Genomic DNA, 16,486 nt, shown 5'->3' on the forward strand with positions numbered 1-16,486 from the left:
GCCCAAAGTGTTCATCTTGGAAGTCAGTAATGATGATGGTGATGTAATGACGATGATGGATGATGATGGATGATGATGGATGATGATGGATGGATGATGATGGATGATGATGATGTTTATGATGATTATGATGATGATGTTTATGATGATGATGATGATGATGATGATGTAATGGTAATGATCATGAATGACAGGTTATGAAAATGATGATGATGATGATGATGACGACGGAGACAATGATAATGTTAATAATGATGGTGATGAAAATGATATACTCTTTACTTTAAATTGATCAGAATTATGTACACTACACCGACCAAAAGTTCAGATTTTGCCTGAAACCCACTACTATTTCATATTCTCATGAAAATTTAAAATTTATGAAACACAAATTAGCTATGGTATAACTTTTCATTAATAATTCTCTTTAATTTATAACAATGCCGCCTTTTTGGTAGGACTTTGGTGACCATTGTAAAAGACATCTTAAGGCATCCCTCAGGAAGTTTCTTTGTATGACAATGACGTAAATTCAAAGTTTTGTTGGTTTTCTAAGAGAATGAAAAGGCTTATTGTGTTGCTCTGATCGCAATTAATTTTGAATGTGGTGATACCACAAATGGAAAACGAAAACGTTAGAGTTACAATGCCACAATGCGGCTGTTATCACAATAGATGTTGTTTCTCAAATATTTCAGCAATCAATATAGCATTTATTTTCCAGAAAACAATTGACAGTGAAACGTGACAATTTCAATTAAGATACAACTTAAAATACTGTTTGTTGAAATTTGTCAATATGTATATAATTTTAATTCAATATGATCTAGAAATACAAAAATATCACTTGGGTGTCAATCAATTTCAATCGAGAGTCGACTCAATATCTAATAGGCCTACTATATTTTAAATCAACACTTCTTTGTATTCAAATGAATTGAATGGAGTTTTACGTCCTATTCTTCCAGGCCTAATTTGGTCAATGGAGGCAAGCAACGCCATGCAGTGTGCCATGTGGGTTATTTTGCAAATACAGACTCATTAGCCTGCTGTTTTTCGATTCCCACCTGTTGAGGTATCTTTAACATGCACAGTCTGCAGCACACGGGGTCTTGGTTTATTGTCATATCAGAACGACAAAACACGTTTTCCATGTCACACGACAACCGAGAATAGAACCTACGACGACTAGTTGTTCGACGTTATCAAGCAAATCGTCTTTCCAGCGTTTTAACCTATATATTATGCGCTGAAGTTCCCCTGAACTTAACCTCAAAACCTTGACCTAATAACTAAAAAATGCAGGTGAAACTAAGAATATATTGTAATTGTGAAATATATAATTCATGGTGAATTAATATTTATTATGGAAAATATGCTATATTTAGACCCTCATACACGTCACAAAGATGGAAATAATGTTCTTATATTAGCTTAATTAATAAAGAAGGTTGATTATTGATTTTTTCTCATCCTTAGTGGATTTCTTTATCTCCACTTTGCTACTAGCCTCGCTTGAGTAGTTCTCATCATTACCGCTTTGCATGTAACTTGACTATTTCATCCGCCTATAGTGTAAAAATAAAACTGAGTTTTACGTATTACGTATTACGCCAATGGAAGGGGCGGGGGTGGGGGGTTAGTTCTTGTACCACAGCCTCGCTTTAGTATTTCATTTCATTACCGCTTTGCATGTAACTGGACTATTTCATCGGCTTATAGTGTAAAAGCAATGGGGAGGTAGAAGGAACTTTATGTATTACTTATTACGCTAATGAAGGAAGTGGCTCATTGCTGATCCAATATAAGCACAGTGGGGGAATAGAAATGGAGTTTCCCTACACACTTGGTTTCGAAACTAAAGAATAAGTTCTTTACGATAACAGCAACAAAAGTAACAAAAGTAAAGAAATCAGCATAAAAGCAATCGATTCCAGCATTCCGTAAATGATTCGAATATCTTCATCATCAGCAACGGACCTCTTCAATTAAAGGCGGTCTCTTAGTACTTACGTGTTCTCGAAGATCGATTTCCCCTTTCGTGCATTGTAATACAGAAATAGAACTTTGTTCTAAATTTAACAGCATATGCAGATGGTTTTTTAAGCTCCGCTTAAGCAGTAATAATTCGACAACACGCGCCATTTTTAGTCAATATGTCAATCAATATGACGTCATACACTAGCAGAAGTAAAAAGGGTTTGTTTGTTTGTTTGTTTACTATGTGCTGTTGGAAACCATGTCGCATCAATATATTCTGCATGTACAGTTTACTATAGGTTAAGTCCTAACTAAACTAATTATAAAGAATTTAACCTATACAATGTACTTCAAACTGATCAACAAGATTCAAAGATGGACGTCACTGGTAAAGCCGCATGGGTAGGCTACCTCTCTTAAATGTTAAATTTTTACCTTTCCCACACTGATTGGGACTGACTGGAGATCGAAGCTATCTCGAAACAAACTGATTGGGACTGACTGGAGATCGAAGCTATCTCGATACAAACTGATTGGGACTGACTGGAGATCGAAGCTATCTCGATACAAACTGATTGGGACTGACTGGAGATCGAAGCTATCTCGATACAAACTGATTTGAACTGACTAGAGATCGAAACTATCTCGACAGAGGCTGATTGGAACTGACTAGAGATAGGAGCTATCTCGACAGAGGCTGATTGGAACTGATCAGAGCAGTGGCAATTCTAGATTTCATAAGTTGGAGGGGCCAAGTAGGGGCTACGGAATCGTCAAGGGAGGGCTTGATTAGACTGATTGGAATCGAAGCTATCTTAATGTAGACTGATTTGGATAACTGATCGAAGTATCATAAGAAATATCAATAAAGTCTATTTAATCAAGTAAACGAAATTTAATATTTGTTCAAGAACGTAATGATCGGGAACAATAACAAGCAATAAGTATGTGTACTTTTTACAATGACCCAATTACATATCTGGCGCCTAATTAAATAATCATTATTTTTACACAAGGAAGTAACACATTGACTGGGTGTATCTAAAAGGGTTGGTAAATAATGATAAAAAGTAGATCATTCACTATAGTAATCGACACTTGGCCTGCCCACACATTCTATTGAAAAGCCAGTTGTGCACTTTTAGCTTTTCTGTTCAGATTGATTACAGACTTACAGACTATAATATAATGAAAATTAGAAAACGTGATAAATACTGCGTCACAAAATGCTAGCGCTGAAGAGGGTAGAAATTTGATTGGTTAAAGCAACGTCATCGAGTTAAGTCAAAAGGTTAATTTGACGAACGTTCAAGAAGGCTGTCGTTAGATCCTAACTGCTAATATGAAACGGAACGAAAGTTTGATTTTGATAAGACTTTTTTTTGTATAATTTCTAAAACGTCGATTTGGATAACTGGCCAGCCTATTCCTTTATCTATGCCCTATGGTAAGATTCTTTATGTATCAGCTCGCCCAGTACTTTGCAAGGGGTGAATAATTCAACCAACCGTTGTGGATAGAATTGAACATAGTTGTCTGGAATCTCCACCGTAAGCAATATACATGAGAAGTCTTTGTTCTTATAACGACCACCCCCCCCCCCCCCCCAAACACACACGCGCCGCCCTCTTCTATCTTTTATGGAACTTTAGTACCATATTTCCTTTTCTGGATTCGATCGATCATTCCTTACCTTCATTTAATATGATTTTCTATCGAACTCTCCCCCATAATTACATTCCGTACCCTGGTTAACAACCACCACTGTATCCAGGTGTGGTCGGAAGAATTTTAAGAATCTTCCAATATCTTGAAATGGATTAAAGGTATGTATTCGTGCAGTTATTTGCTATTCTAGATTTGACTATATTTCTAAGTAAAATGGTGTTTTAACTCTTACTTTTCTGCTACATATTGGGCTAATGAAGACGGACAATGTCATGCAGTGTACAATGAGGGAAATTCAACAAGGAAAACAAGACTTAACGTTAGCTGTAATCGGGGTTTTCACAGCTGATGAAGCGAATAATAAGACGAATATATAGCTTTAAAATCCAACTCAATTACATAATTCAATTTCCAATTTCAATTAACCACTTCGGTTTTTTTTTCTTTTTCCATTAACTCTCAGCGAGAATCAATGATTGTTTCCAATTTTCAATAATGAGTGATTTTCATGTATTCCATTAGCTTAATTGAAGGTACTACTCAAAGTATAGTAATATACACACAAATTGCATCATTTACAATCAAAGATTTAGTCTGATTCAACGAAACAAGAGTTCATAATGACCGGGAACATTGCAGTCTAATTGAAATTAGAAAAACTTTCGTTCCGTTTTTTATTAGCTTTATTTTTAATATAGCCACTTCCGAAGCTTATAACAAACGGAACGAAGGTTCGGTCTCATTTTAATTAGACTTCGGGACATTAGAGCTCTTTCTAACTTTGAATTAAGAAAAACAAAAAACACACTTATTATCCTTACCGCAAAACGAAACCAGAAATTCGAAATAACAGTAACGTTATACATTGGTAAGAGCAAATGAACTATTCATTTGAGGAAGTATATCAATTATAAATGAGTAAGTATTTCATAATGGAAAGTGATATCAGCTGTCTAGAAGAGTAAGTATACCTTACTTGAAACTAAGACAACAGGCCCGTAGCCAGACTAGATTGATCGAGGGGGAAATTTGATGTTAAGTTCCACTGACGACATAGGTCGGCCATTTTTTTCGGGGGTAGAGAGAGAGAGGGGGGGGGGGGGGGAATCACTTTTTGAGGGCGGTATTTGAATTCATTGGAACTTCATTGATCGTTTTGTTCGAAAACTTGTTCAATGACTTTTTTCTTATAATGATTTCTAAAGTTCAACGGCAAGATAAAAATCAGTGAACTTTAGTAATGTCGATAGTATCTTTATTTCCAGCGATAAATCTGGTATTTTCCATAGATATACTAATTACCTAGGTAATGACGTAGGATCAGAAATGTGTATGGGATGAGAGAGGGCCAGTTTTTATACTGACGATGGAACTTACTCCCAAAACATACCCAAACTACAGAGAAAGGGAGGAACGAACCAAAGAACCATCTTTTACAAGGATAACAATTTAGGTTCACTGAAGATCCTTTCTTCCAGCTGGTCCATGGTCAATATTTACTTAGTTTAATGTTTTTTGCAATGTTTAATGGATATATTACCTAAATCTATTCTTTAGTCATGATACCCGGTAAGTCCAATTGATGAATATATACTCTTATTGACCAAGTTTAAGAATTTAAATTTTATGTCCATTCTAAGAGGTAGTATATTCCCTTAAAAAAGTAATCGACCGCATTGTCCACAATTATTGTATAGTTGGATAATCTTCATCGACTTCTGCGTACTACATTTCATTTGTCAAGTGCCATTCTAATATTAATGACATTACGTCTGGGCTGTCAGAGAAATGTCGTCTATAGACTCGAATTAATGGACTTTGAATTAAAAATTAATATCTGATAGCGATTAGGACATCAAAAAATTGAATTATGATTTTTATATTAATATTTTCAAAATTTTTATTTCATTATTAATGTGAATTTTTATTGATTTGTTACATAAATAGTTAAATTTTCGTAAATAGTAATATTGTCCGAAATTGGAATAAGGTAATTACACACATGCGCATTGTATATCGAACTTCAGTAAAAAGGGATTATTAGCTTATTTTAAAACTTATATCGTATTTGTAATTTTATATCGCATTCTGATAGTTTTGGTATTTTACATTGAGTATTTTTGATATTGTATTCAATATTTAGTATTTTTATCTTGTATTTTGTATTTTGTATTTTGTATTTTGTATTTTGTATTTGTATTTGTATTTTGTATTTAGTGTTTAGTGTTTAGTATTTTTGATATTGTATTCAATATTGAGTATTTTTATCTTGTATTTTGTATATATATTTTGTATTTATAGTTTGTATTTTGTATTTTGTATTCAGTACTTTTGATATTGTATTCAATATCTAGTATTTTTATCTCGTATTTTGTATTTTATGTTTTATATTTTATATTTTATATTTTATATCTTATATCTTATATCTTATATTTTATATTTTATATTTTATTTTATATCTTATATCTTATATCTTATAGTTTATAGTTTATAGTTTATAGTTTATATTTTATATTTTATATCTTATATCTTATATCTTATATCTTATAGTTTATAGTTTATAGTTTATATTTTATAGTTTATATTTTATAGTTTATAGTTTATAGTTTATATCTTATATCTTATATCTTATATTTTATATCTTATATCTTATAGTTTATAGTTTATAGTTTATAGTTTATAGTTTATATTTTATAGTTTATATTTTATAGTTTATAGTTTATAGTTTATATCTTATATCTTATATCTTATATCTTATAGTTTATAGTTTATAGTTTATAGTTTATATTTTATATTTTATAGTTTATAGTTTATATCTTATATCTTATATTTTATATCTTATAGTTTATAGTTTATAGTTTATAGTTTATAGTTTATAGTTTATATTCTATAGTTTATATCTTATATCTTATATCTTATATTTTATATTTTATATCTCATATTTTATATTTTATATTTTATATCTTATATCTTATAGTTTATATCTTATATTTTATATTTTATATTTTATATTTTATATTTTATATTTTATTTTATATCTTATATCTTATATCTTATATTTTATATTTTATATCTTATATCTTATATTTTGTACATTATATATCTAGTAATTAAATTGTCTATTTCGTTTTTTGATATTGTAATTACATTTAATATTTCAATATTCTATTTATCCTCTATGTCGATGTACATGTGTATCACTAGTTGCAAAATTAAACCATCTTCTTGTGCCCACTTCCTTATGAATTATTAGTCTCCTGGGCAATGAAAAGACAGGCCAGATGAAAAATAGCTATTTTTGGAATAATTTCCCTTTCTGAAAAATATTTATAGAACAAGAGTGATTTATTAATCTCGTAACATAAATGATTAAAGAGTTTATTTCTAGTTCACTGGACAGACTAGTCTACAGAATCATTTCTCGTAATGTGATATGTTTTCGCGGCTTTCACTTGTCAATCAATGGAAATAATAACGTCATTATGACGTTTAATCGCGCGTGACTAAACGTGGTTTGAAATAATGGCGGAAATCCCGGATGGACGAGTGTCACAAGCCTATCATATTACTAGTAACCATGCAGACAATCACAGCTTCAAAAAACCGTCATTAATCACGTTTGTTTTTGTTTTTCTTCTCTTCTATTTTCTATGACTTGTTGTTGAATTATTCAGTCACTTGTCATAATTCCTAAAGCCTCGGTTGCCCATCTGGGATACCAGTGAGTGAGTAGCCTACCTCGGGGAGAACTAGTTAGTTTCAAATAAAAAAAAATATTGTCGAGGAAATGGAATTTGTTTATTATTGACTCCTTTCATTGAGCTTAAGTTGAAAGCGGGTGTACGAACTAAATAACAAAGTCACATGGAAACGCAGAAAACGTATGTTGGAAACCAAAGCCCTAAATGTTCCCAATAGGGACCACTATTTTCCCAATTGCCAACTTCTTCAATTTTCGCTGTACGTTTTTGATTCTAATTTGGTTTACTGCTAAGCGACTAACAACATTTGCATTTTACATGTTTTCCTTATACTAGTTCTTTCAGACATTGCCAACAATTCATTCATTTTTAAGTTTTAAGTTCCGCCTTAGATTTATTACAAGCGGTGGACAAGCAGCCTGAAATTGCGAGAATACCAAGGCTTACGTGTCCGGAGTATTGGCCAGAACTTTAGCTTGACCAGAAATACAAAGGGTCAAGAACCTAACTTGACTGTCCAGGTAATTTAGAGAAAGTGCGTGTATGATACAGACTGACCGCTTCATACAACGGAAGATTTGTGTTTTTATAAAGGTATAGTAATTACTGCCAGAATTAGAAAGATGATTTTCTCGTCTTTAAATGGCTATTTTGATCTCCCAATGTTTATTTTGGTCAAAATAATTTGATATTCCTTATTTTCCTATAATTACTGTTGATAATTATTAGTTCTATTTTCATACCTTTTATAAACAACTGAACTGTGTTGCTTTACATCGTGATATGGCGATATGATTCTTCTGAAATACCCGAAGCCACTGTGCGCCTGGTTTTGCCAACTCTGTATCCTTTCGGAGAACTTTCATAGATAACAATATTTAATGAACATACTTATTTTGCAACAAGTTAATTGGTTTTTTTTTATGATAGGAGAAAAAATATTACGGAAGTTCAGAAAATGACCAATAAGTTCAGAAAATGATAGAAAAGTTCAGAAAATAATAGGAAAGTTCTTGAAAATGACCAATAAGTTCAGAAAATAATAGATAATAGTTCATAAGTTCAGAAAACTTAACAGAAAAGACGAAAATTGATAGAGGTGTGCATGGAAATGAGAAAAAAATATACATACAGGCCATAGAAATCTCGGTTCATTTTCGCTCGACCAATTTAATAATATATATCAAAAAAAATATTTATCAAACTAAAAAAGGACCACAATTCACGAAAGCCTTCTTTTGCTCCAATTTTTACCTCTTAAAAATGTCCAAACTTAAAATCCTTTGTCTGAATGATTAAGATGCCTAAACAAAAGATTTAACATTACTTGAATTTGAATTTAAAACTTGTACCTAGCACATTTTTCGATTAAACAAAAGAAAATCATTCGCATTCGTTTTCTCAAATTACGTTATACTATCTAGCACATAAGGAAAATATTGATGAAGATGCCGAGACAAAAGAAATAAATAGTTCTCTTACCTGAATTTAAATCATTTTACCTTGCACACCTGTAATTAGCCGGTATAGAGCAGGCATCTCTGAACATCACTGAACATCACTGAGCATCACTTAACATCACCGTATAGATTCACACAGTGTTCCCATCTGAACACGTAAGAAAGAACAATAGAATAGAATGATGGCCAGTGTGACAGATAATTTTTAAACTGATCGGCAACACGCGGGTAGGAGATTTTCTAGCGACACGACGAATGATCGATATGAAAAAATCGATCACTCCATATCATCTTTCACATTATTACCTGTATCATTGAATTAAATGGAATTGCTAGCTCGAGCAAGATTGGCGTAGGGATACAATTATTTCTTGGAATCGGAGATGTGGTTTTTATTAATGAAATGAAGGATGACTTTAAAGAAGTAGTTCTTTGGCTTAGCTAGTCACAGATCCATCTCCACAATGTCAAGATATTACGAACTTCGTCTAATACCTTGACTAAGTTCAATAGCCAGTTTTCTTGTATCACGGAATGCAGCAATTTGATTTGATTGTACGTCAGCGAATACAGCCAATCAGGGACCTTGACAGAAAGACTGTTAACATTATGGCTTAGAGTTTATAGACGTTTTGTCGAGGCCTCTGAATTGCTGTTTTGGCTAGCGTACATCCAATCACATTACTGCATTTACTAACTTCTGTGACTCAAGAAATGTTCCTATTGCAGTCAAGGTAAAAGACGAAGTTCGTAATAGCCTGACATTGTGAAGATGTCCCAATAACAATTCAAATGAACCCCTTTCATCTAAGCAATAATGAAGGTTTTCATCCACTTGAAAAATAATGATGTTTACCCGAAAAACAAGAAATGATGCCAAGCGTTACCGATTCCTTTGAATGGCCTGAAATTAAAACCAGCATCAAACAAAACCTTCTTCATCTCCTCTTTCAGATATTAATTAATTTTTTGACGGCTTGCTCATTACTTTTTTTAATTATATATAGCCACTTCTGTGAGTATATTGTAAACAAGTAAAGAAGTCGATCGACTCTTGTCCGACGATTTAAAGGGATTGTAATGATAATATTTTGAAAACTTTCTATTTGTACCTTGATTATTTATGGCCTCTATTTGCATTATTCCATGTTTCCCTCAGATGTCTGTGGTTCCTGTAATTATAGAAATGCTTAACCGTTTACGACGTCATTATCAGGAATGCTATTCGAGATGAAAATGGTTTTTTAGTGTTCCGGAATTACAAGGCCAACAATCGAGATTGGATTTTTGCAAATTGAAGTTATAAGTGACTCCTTTACACACACAAAGACTAGAAATTGTAAAAAATCATATTTAGGGGACAGAGGTGGCATTTTTTGGGGTTGATATGGGCCTTGCATATATGTAAATAATCTTCAGAAGTACTAAAACTATACGAAAATCGCATAATTTCTTCAAATAGACCTCAAACAAGTTTAAAAATTGGGGTATCCGAAAATTGAACGTTTTGTTAATATAGTCTCTGACACCAAGCGATCTTCCATAGCAGCTGTGCGAAGACGAAGTGGGACAGGGTGATTGAGTCTACTGTATACACATGACGTCATCAACAGAAATTCAAATATTCAAGTCTGTTAAAATATCAGAAACTTTCAAACATAGATAATTAAGGAAACACTTGGATTTCGACGGTAAGCTGTGATCATTATTACTGATTAGATTGGTGGAACTATTCACGTTTCTGAGACCAAGGTATGATTTACTCCTGGAAATGCCGCTTCTGTCTCTTTAAGCTATTTCAGATTCATAGTCCTCATGAAAACAGCAAATTTTACAATAACTTACATGATTGTAAGTAACGAAGGTGAACTGACTGAACTAGAGAGAACAGTGTGATATATCCAAAACCTTCAACTTCACCCATAGATATAATATTTATTGCACATTGACAATTAAAGTAAGTCACACGAAACACATCTTCACAATATCAAGCTATTACGAATTTCTTACTTATACCTTGACTGTAATAGCCACCTGTCTTGTATCGCGGAAGTTTGTAAATGTAACGAATTGGTTGGATTGTAAGTTACCAAATACAGCCAATCATAGACCTGTTCTCATTATGTCATATTGTTTACAAACTTTCTGCCGAGGACTTTGGATGGCTGTATTCGCTAATGTTCGATATAACCAAAATAGCTTCATTTACAAACGTCCATGAAAAAGGACATATAGCTTTTGCAGTCAAGGTATCAGACGAAGTTCGTAATAGCTTTTTCACAGACTAACATGATTTCAGTTCATGCGCAATAAAATCATACAAAGGTACCAAAGGTAAATGTAACTCAATCCAATCTATTACAGTCAAGGTATAAGACGAAACGTATAATAGCTTGACATTGTGAAGATGCATGGAATATTGTTATATCTAGATAGACAATTGCACAATATTGATTCGGAAGACCTATATAAAATAACATGAATATTTCATTGAATTCTGCAAGACTGCCCCAGCATGAATTTCATTCCATTGACAAATTCTATCCATGCTGAACTATCAGTTTTATGTGTCCCAGATATCATTGACTTGGTGAATGCAGTCGTTTCAATAATTTAACAACAGTGGAAAAGATACTATACTAGTATTAACTATGAAGATGATATCTTATCTTATAAGCATACATCTTCACAATGTCAAGTTATTTCGAGCTACGCTTTATACCTTGACTTCAATAGCCACCGTTCTGGAATCACGGAAGTTTTAAGTGCATTGATTTGATTAGATTTATGGTAGCGTATACAATCAATCAGAGCCCTCGTCAGAAAGTTCGTTAACAATAAGCTATAATGTTAACAGTCTTTATGTCGAGATACTTTGTGATATATAGAAACAAATATATAGAAATAATGAGTAAAATTCCTTTTCTTATGGAATTATGCGGTTTTCTTACATTCCTAGTACTTCTGAAGACTATTTATACATATTCAAGACTCAAATCAACCCCCCATAATGGCACACCTGTCCCTTTAGATAGACACTTAAAATAGTACATTCTTTTACATTTCTGTGTAGAACTTCCAAAAAATTTAATAAAGTACATCTGAAGGCATCTGTATGAAAAGGCATCTTAATGGAAAAACAATAGTCTGTTAATCGGTTAAAAATTGCCATTCCTCTCAGTCTGCAAAAAACCATCTAAGAATTGGAAAACAATAGAATATAGTACAGTGACCTACTTATTTGATAAAGAGAATGCATACCAAGCAATTTGTCATCATCATTAATGGAAGTAGTGACGTCATTGATCAATCAGAAGTACGTATATTGTTTTAATCAATCAAAAACTATCGATCTCATTGATTTGAATTGATTGACCATTAATTCTATTTAAGATAGATAATAATATAAAAACCTATTAGATTCTCGGAAATAGTCACTTTGTTGTTTTAGTATTTTATAGTCACTGCAATAGTACTACATGGATACGTTCGGATCGTAGAATCATTAATCAAAATACTAATTTTAACTCTGATACATTCGAAATTTGCCTAGTAATTTGTAGAAATACTATAACGGATTGAAGTAAAATGACAGCCTCTTATTGTTTCGCTATCCCAAAAATCATTGCCATTGTTCCCAAGAAACGTTCCCTACATGACACACCTTCGTTGGTTAATATATCATGTCATTAGAACAGGACTGTGGTATGATACTTGTTAGATGACAATGGGGACGAAAAATATCAGAAATCAAGTTAAGAAACGAAATATAAATTTCGTTTTAACCTGATTGTGCGCGTCCGGACACAAAAGAGTCCAACCCCTCTTTTATATTACAGCGCCGAAGTGCCTTTTTCTATCTGTGGCCTATTTCAACAGCTTGTTGAACACGTGGCACCGTTCATTGCCCCATCTGAACATAACATTGTCAGTCCCCCGAACCTGCATCACTGACAGGGAAAACAAGGTCAAACCCAACTGTGTAAATAAATCAAGGTTTCTAAAGAAACACACGGTTTTTGGTACTGTTTCGATTGTAATTCTTTGATGGTGTTTGCTATTGTTTTGCGGAATTTAGTTCGATACTGACAGTTAAAACGCGGATATTAGTGAAATTAGTACGGACTATATATAGATGTACTATCTAATGATTTAGCAATTTATTTGAGTCTTGTTTTATAGGGAATTTAATGGAAAGATGGTTTTTGATTGAATCTCACTGGACTTGATCGAAAATTATTATCTTCCTTTAGCATCATCATAATGTAATTAATAGAAATACCAAAATTACAGGAATTTTTTGTAAGTTTTTCTAAATTTTGTATATGTATCGGAGACACTTGTATCAATAAGCACCATTCAAATTTTCAGTCAGATGTCGGTGGTTCCTGCAATTCCACTAAAACCAAGTGTTTGATGACGTCGCTAATAGGGAAGTGCTCAATGTGATATAGCATATTTTTTAGTGAAATTATCAAACAAATAGTTTTATTATCAGTGTCCCTGATAGACATGAAAATTTTAGAAAACCTCTTCACAATCACATTAATTCGTGTATTGGAAGAATGGTTTTGAAAGAGGACGGGGGGTGTTCAAAAGTCCAAAAGTGGTATGGTTGAGCGCCGTTCAGAAGGGGTTCTGTCATGTTTGCTTGGTGACCTTAGATTCAAGTCGACCCAGACGTAAGTCGTAAGTGAGTATAGATAAGTCATAGAAAGTCCGTTGCTGAGAGATATGGCAAAGTACGAAGTTTTACATAACACACTTTGATTGGTTAAAAATAACGTCATTCGAACGCGACTGTGGCATAAAACGTGTCAGATTACAATGGATATTTTATTTTTGATTAAATTCCTCGAGAACCTAAGTTGTCATCCCTCGTAATATGAATGTTACTTTTCTGTAAGTCTTTACCCGTGTAAAATGCATTACAGTAGTGTGTATGTACTGTATACAATCTTTTAAGGGCACGGATGCTAGAAGCTGTTATCATTGAAAATATGGGCCTTTGTTCTTTCCAGTGCAGAAGACCAATACGTATGTTCTATTATGCAATATTAAAAGGACACGGAAGTAATATCTATATGAATAGGTTTGCTGAAGTAAAATAGAACGAATGCCTGTGGGATATTTGATCAAGATATTAATATAGAGTGTTGAGAGACTAATGACAAGTTATCCTTCAGTTATTCCATTAAAAATCTGCAATAATCTTTCTATTCATATGAATGTATAGTCTTGATAATCCGGCCAAACATTGGCCATGTGTTACACTTTCAACTCATTTTCAAAAGACTAATAAAACCCCCAAGTAGCCTACTAACGATCCTAACTGCAAAACGAAATCCAAAAACATATTGGCAATACATTGGTAGCAGCTAATGAACTATTCATGCGAGGAAGTATATCAATCATAAATGAGAATCAGGTGTCCAGAAGAAAAAGCATACCCTGCCTTCTAAGTACCATAGAGAATTTACTGGTTATATAACCTCATAATAAATGTTTGTTAACATACGCTGTCTTGCGACTGAAATCTCTCTGTATGTTAATATTTTGCATTTTAATCATTTTATTTTTAAATACTTAGTTTGGTATATTTTTTTTAATGCTGTGGTTTTTTTTACTTGAGCTGGGGGCCCGTGGACCTGGTTCAACCAGCCCTTATGGAAGTTGAGCCACTGGCATCGAGCGCTCCGAAAGTATGAGCTTATCGTGCCTCTCCAGCGTAACGCGACAATAAGCTTATCAACTTCAGGTACTACATCAAGAAGAGCTAAACTTGGCCTGTTTTAAGAGACTACAGTAAAAGCTGATCATGCCATCGGCCATTGGAAATTAATATCGCTTTCTACAGATAATGTAATGAAATTGACACAACATGTCGACTCAATGTATATCTCTCAAGATAGATGTCAGACGTATCCATTACATGACAATTTTTAATTAATTCATTTATCATCAACATGTGTTTCCATGGTTACCTAATAAACAAATACAGATGATATATGTATTTGGTATGTGAATATCTAGGCCACTGTCTCCGTTCTTTGGTCGGTAAATAAAATATATAGTCTTAAAGGGATTGTAAAGAAGTTTTCTAAAAATTATATGTGTATCGGGGACACTGATAGCATCAATATGCATAATTCAGTTCCTGCAATTACAGTAGTTTTATGACGTCACTAGTCGTATTATAGGTACATGCTGTATCACAGTCATAAGGCCCTTCGGGATTAGTGACGTTTCTAAAGGTTTTTCCCATGTTCTGAATGTTAGACAGTATCATGTCCCTGTCTGTTAGTGAACCTAATTCTGGACCATGAAAAATAAAGAGTTTATCATTACTATTTTAGATTAACTTTGCTGTTAAATGCTTTGTACTTTTGTTTTTATCTTATGATATTTACAAGGGTCAATTTTCAGTCAAAATTGTGGTCAAATAACTCGATAAATAATAGTTATATGGATAACAATTAGGCTACTTAAATACAAAGCTTACAACGTTTCGATGATTATTCTTGCTTGATTACGACGAGAGTATCGGCGTCGAAACGTTGCAATTTATAAGCCGAGAGCCATGAGGGAATTGTGTATATAACTATGTTAACGTTCTGAAAGGGTTATCATATTATTTCGCCAAGTTGTATTGTGTGATTTGGAAGGGCGGAGAAGGCCTTGTCATCATATCATGGGTAGATGGATCTTGAACGTACATAACCTGGTGAATACGGATTATTGTTCTACCCGAACGCTTGGAAATGTCTATACTGTCAGTTCTATCGTCTTGCTGGTGCTCGCAGAGGAAACTGAAATGGAAAATTATCATATACGTACTTATACTACTGTGGTTAATACAGAGTTAATGAATTTGTTTGTGGTCTGTATTAAATATTTCCCATGGCACTCTGGTTGTTATTTCCCTTATTACAATACATGAACATTGTCATCAGTCACAGTACCACGTTTCGGTACCTTCATGAATCTTTCGTTCTTTAAGATTATAGTTGCCAATCTAGAGAATTTCGAGACTCATACAAGTGCGCAAGCGGTGAAAGTCAAGAACAAAGAGAGGCCAGTGACCTTTCGTTTTGTCCATTCATAACTTTCTGACCTTCATCAATGGTAAGTAAAGGTACAGGTGACATTTCAAGATATGTTGGTCTCTAGTATGCTTCATTGACTCAACATTGCATTAGAGTATACCTCTAAGAATGTATAGGATACTCCAATTTCAATTATCATCCTGAAGAAGAAATGCATTTGAAACGAATGATCAAAATAAAAAAAATCAAACACTGCCAAAGATAACACATCCGGCAATCCTCGACAGTTTTCGTAAATCAGAGCACTAGAGGAAATTTCACGGTAGGCCGTTTGAAGATAACCAGACGACCAACCGGAAGTAAAATATGGCGCTAAAATGGTTCAGTTGTATGTAATTGAATGATAAAATTTTCGTGCGATATTTCATTTCCGGTTGGGCGGTTATGAATTTTAACCAACCCTGCTATAAAGCTGAGGAATAAGTCTAATAATTTTAATATTAATTGACTAAAGCTCATCTGATTCTGCCCAAAGTATTTCGGATACACAGTCCTCATTAAGCGTTTTAATTGTTTTACTGAGTGGCAATTCCCAAATGTCAAAGTATATTCAAAGATCAAAGTCGAATTA

The 16,486-nt window shown here is 33.3% G+C and overlaps 1 protein-coding gene across 1 annotated transcript in view; it reads left to right on the top strand.

Moving 5' to 3' along the window:
• Positions 1-75: 75 nt before the first annotated feature.
• LOTGIDRAFT_169437 (hypothetical protein) overlaps positions 76-16,486 on the top strand; it is a gene marked incomplete at both ends in the record, with an annotated part of 18,740 nt that continues 2,329 nt past the window's right edge. The window contains one exon of the mRNA XM_009067724.1: positions 76-174. Within this exon, the coding sequence (XP_009065972.1) occupies positions 76-174 (99 nt within the window). The remainder of the gene's footprint in view (positions 175-16,486) is intronic.

The sequence above is a fragment of the Lottia gigantea genome, assembly GCF_000327385.1.
Source record: "Lottia gigantea unplaced genomic scaffold LOTGIsca_85, whole genome shotgun sequence".
NCBI classification, from domain to species: domain Eukaryota; kingdom Metazoa; phylum Mollusca; class Gastropoda; family Lottiidae; genus Lottia; species Lottia gigantea.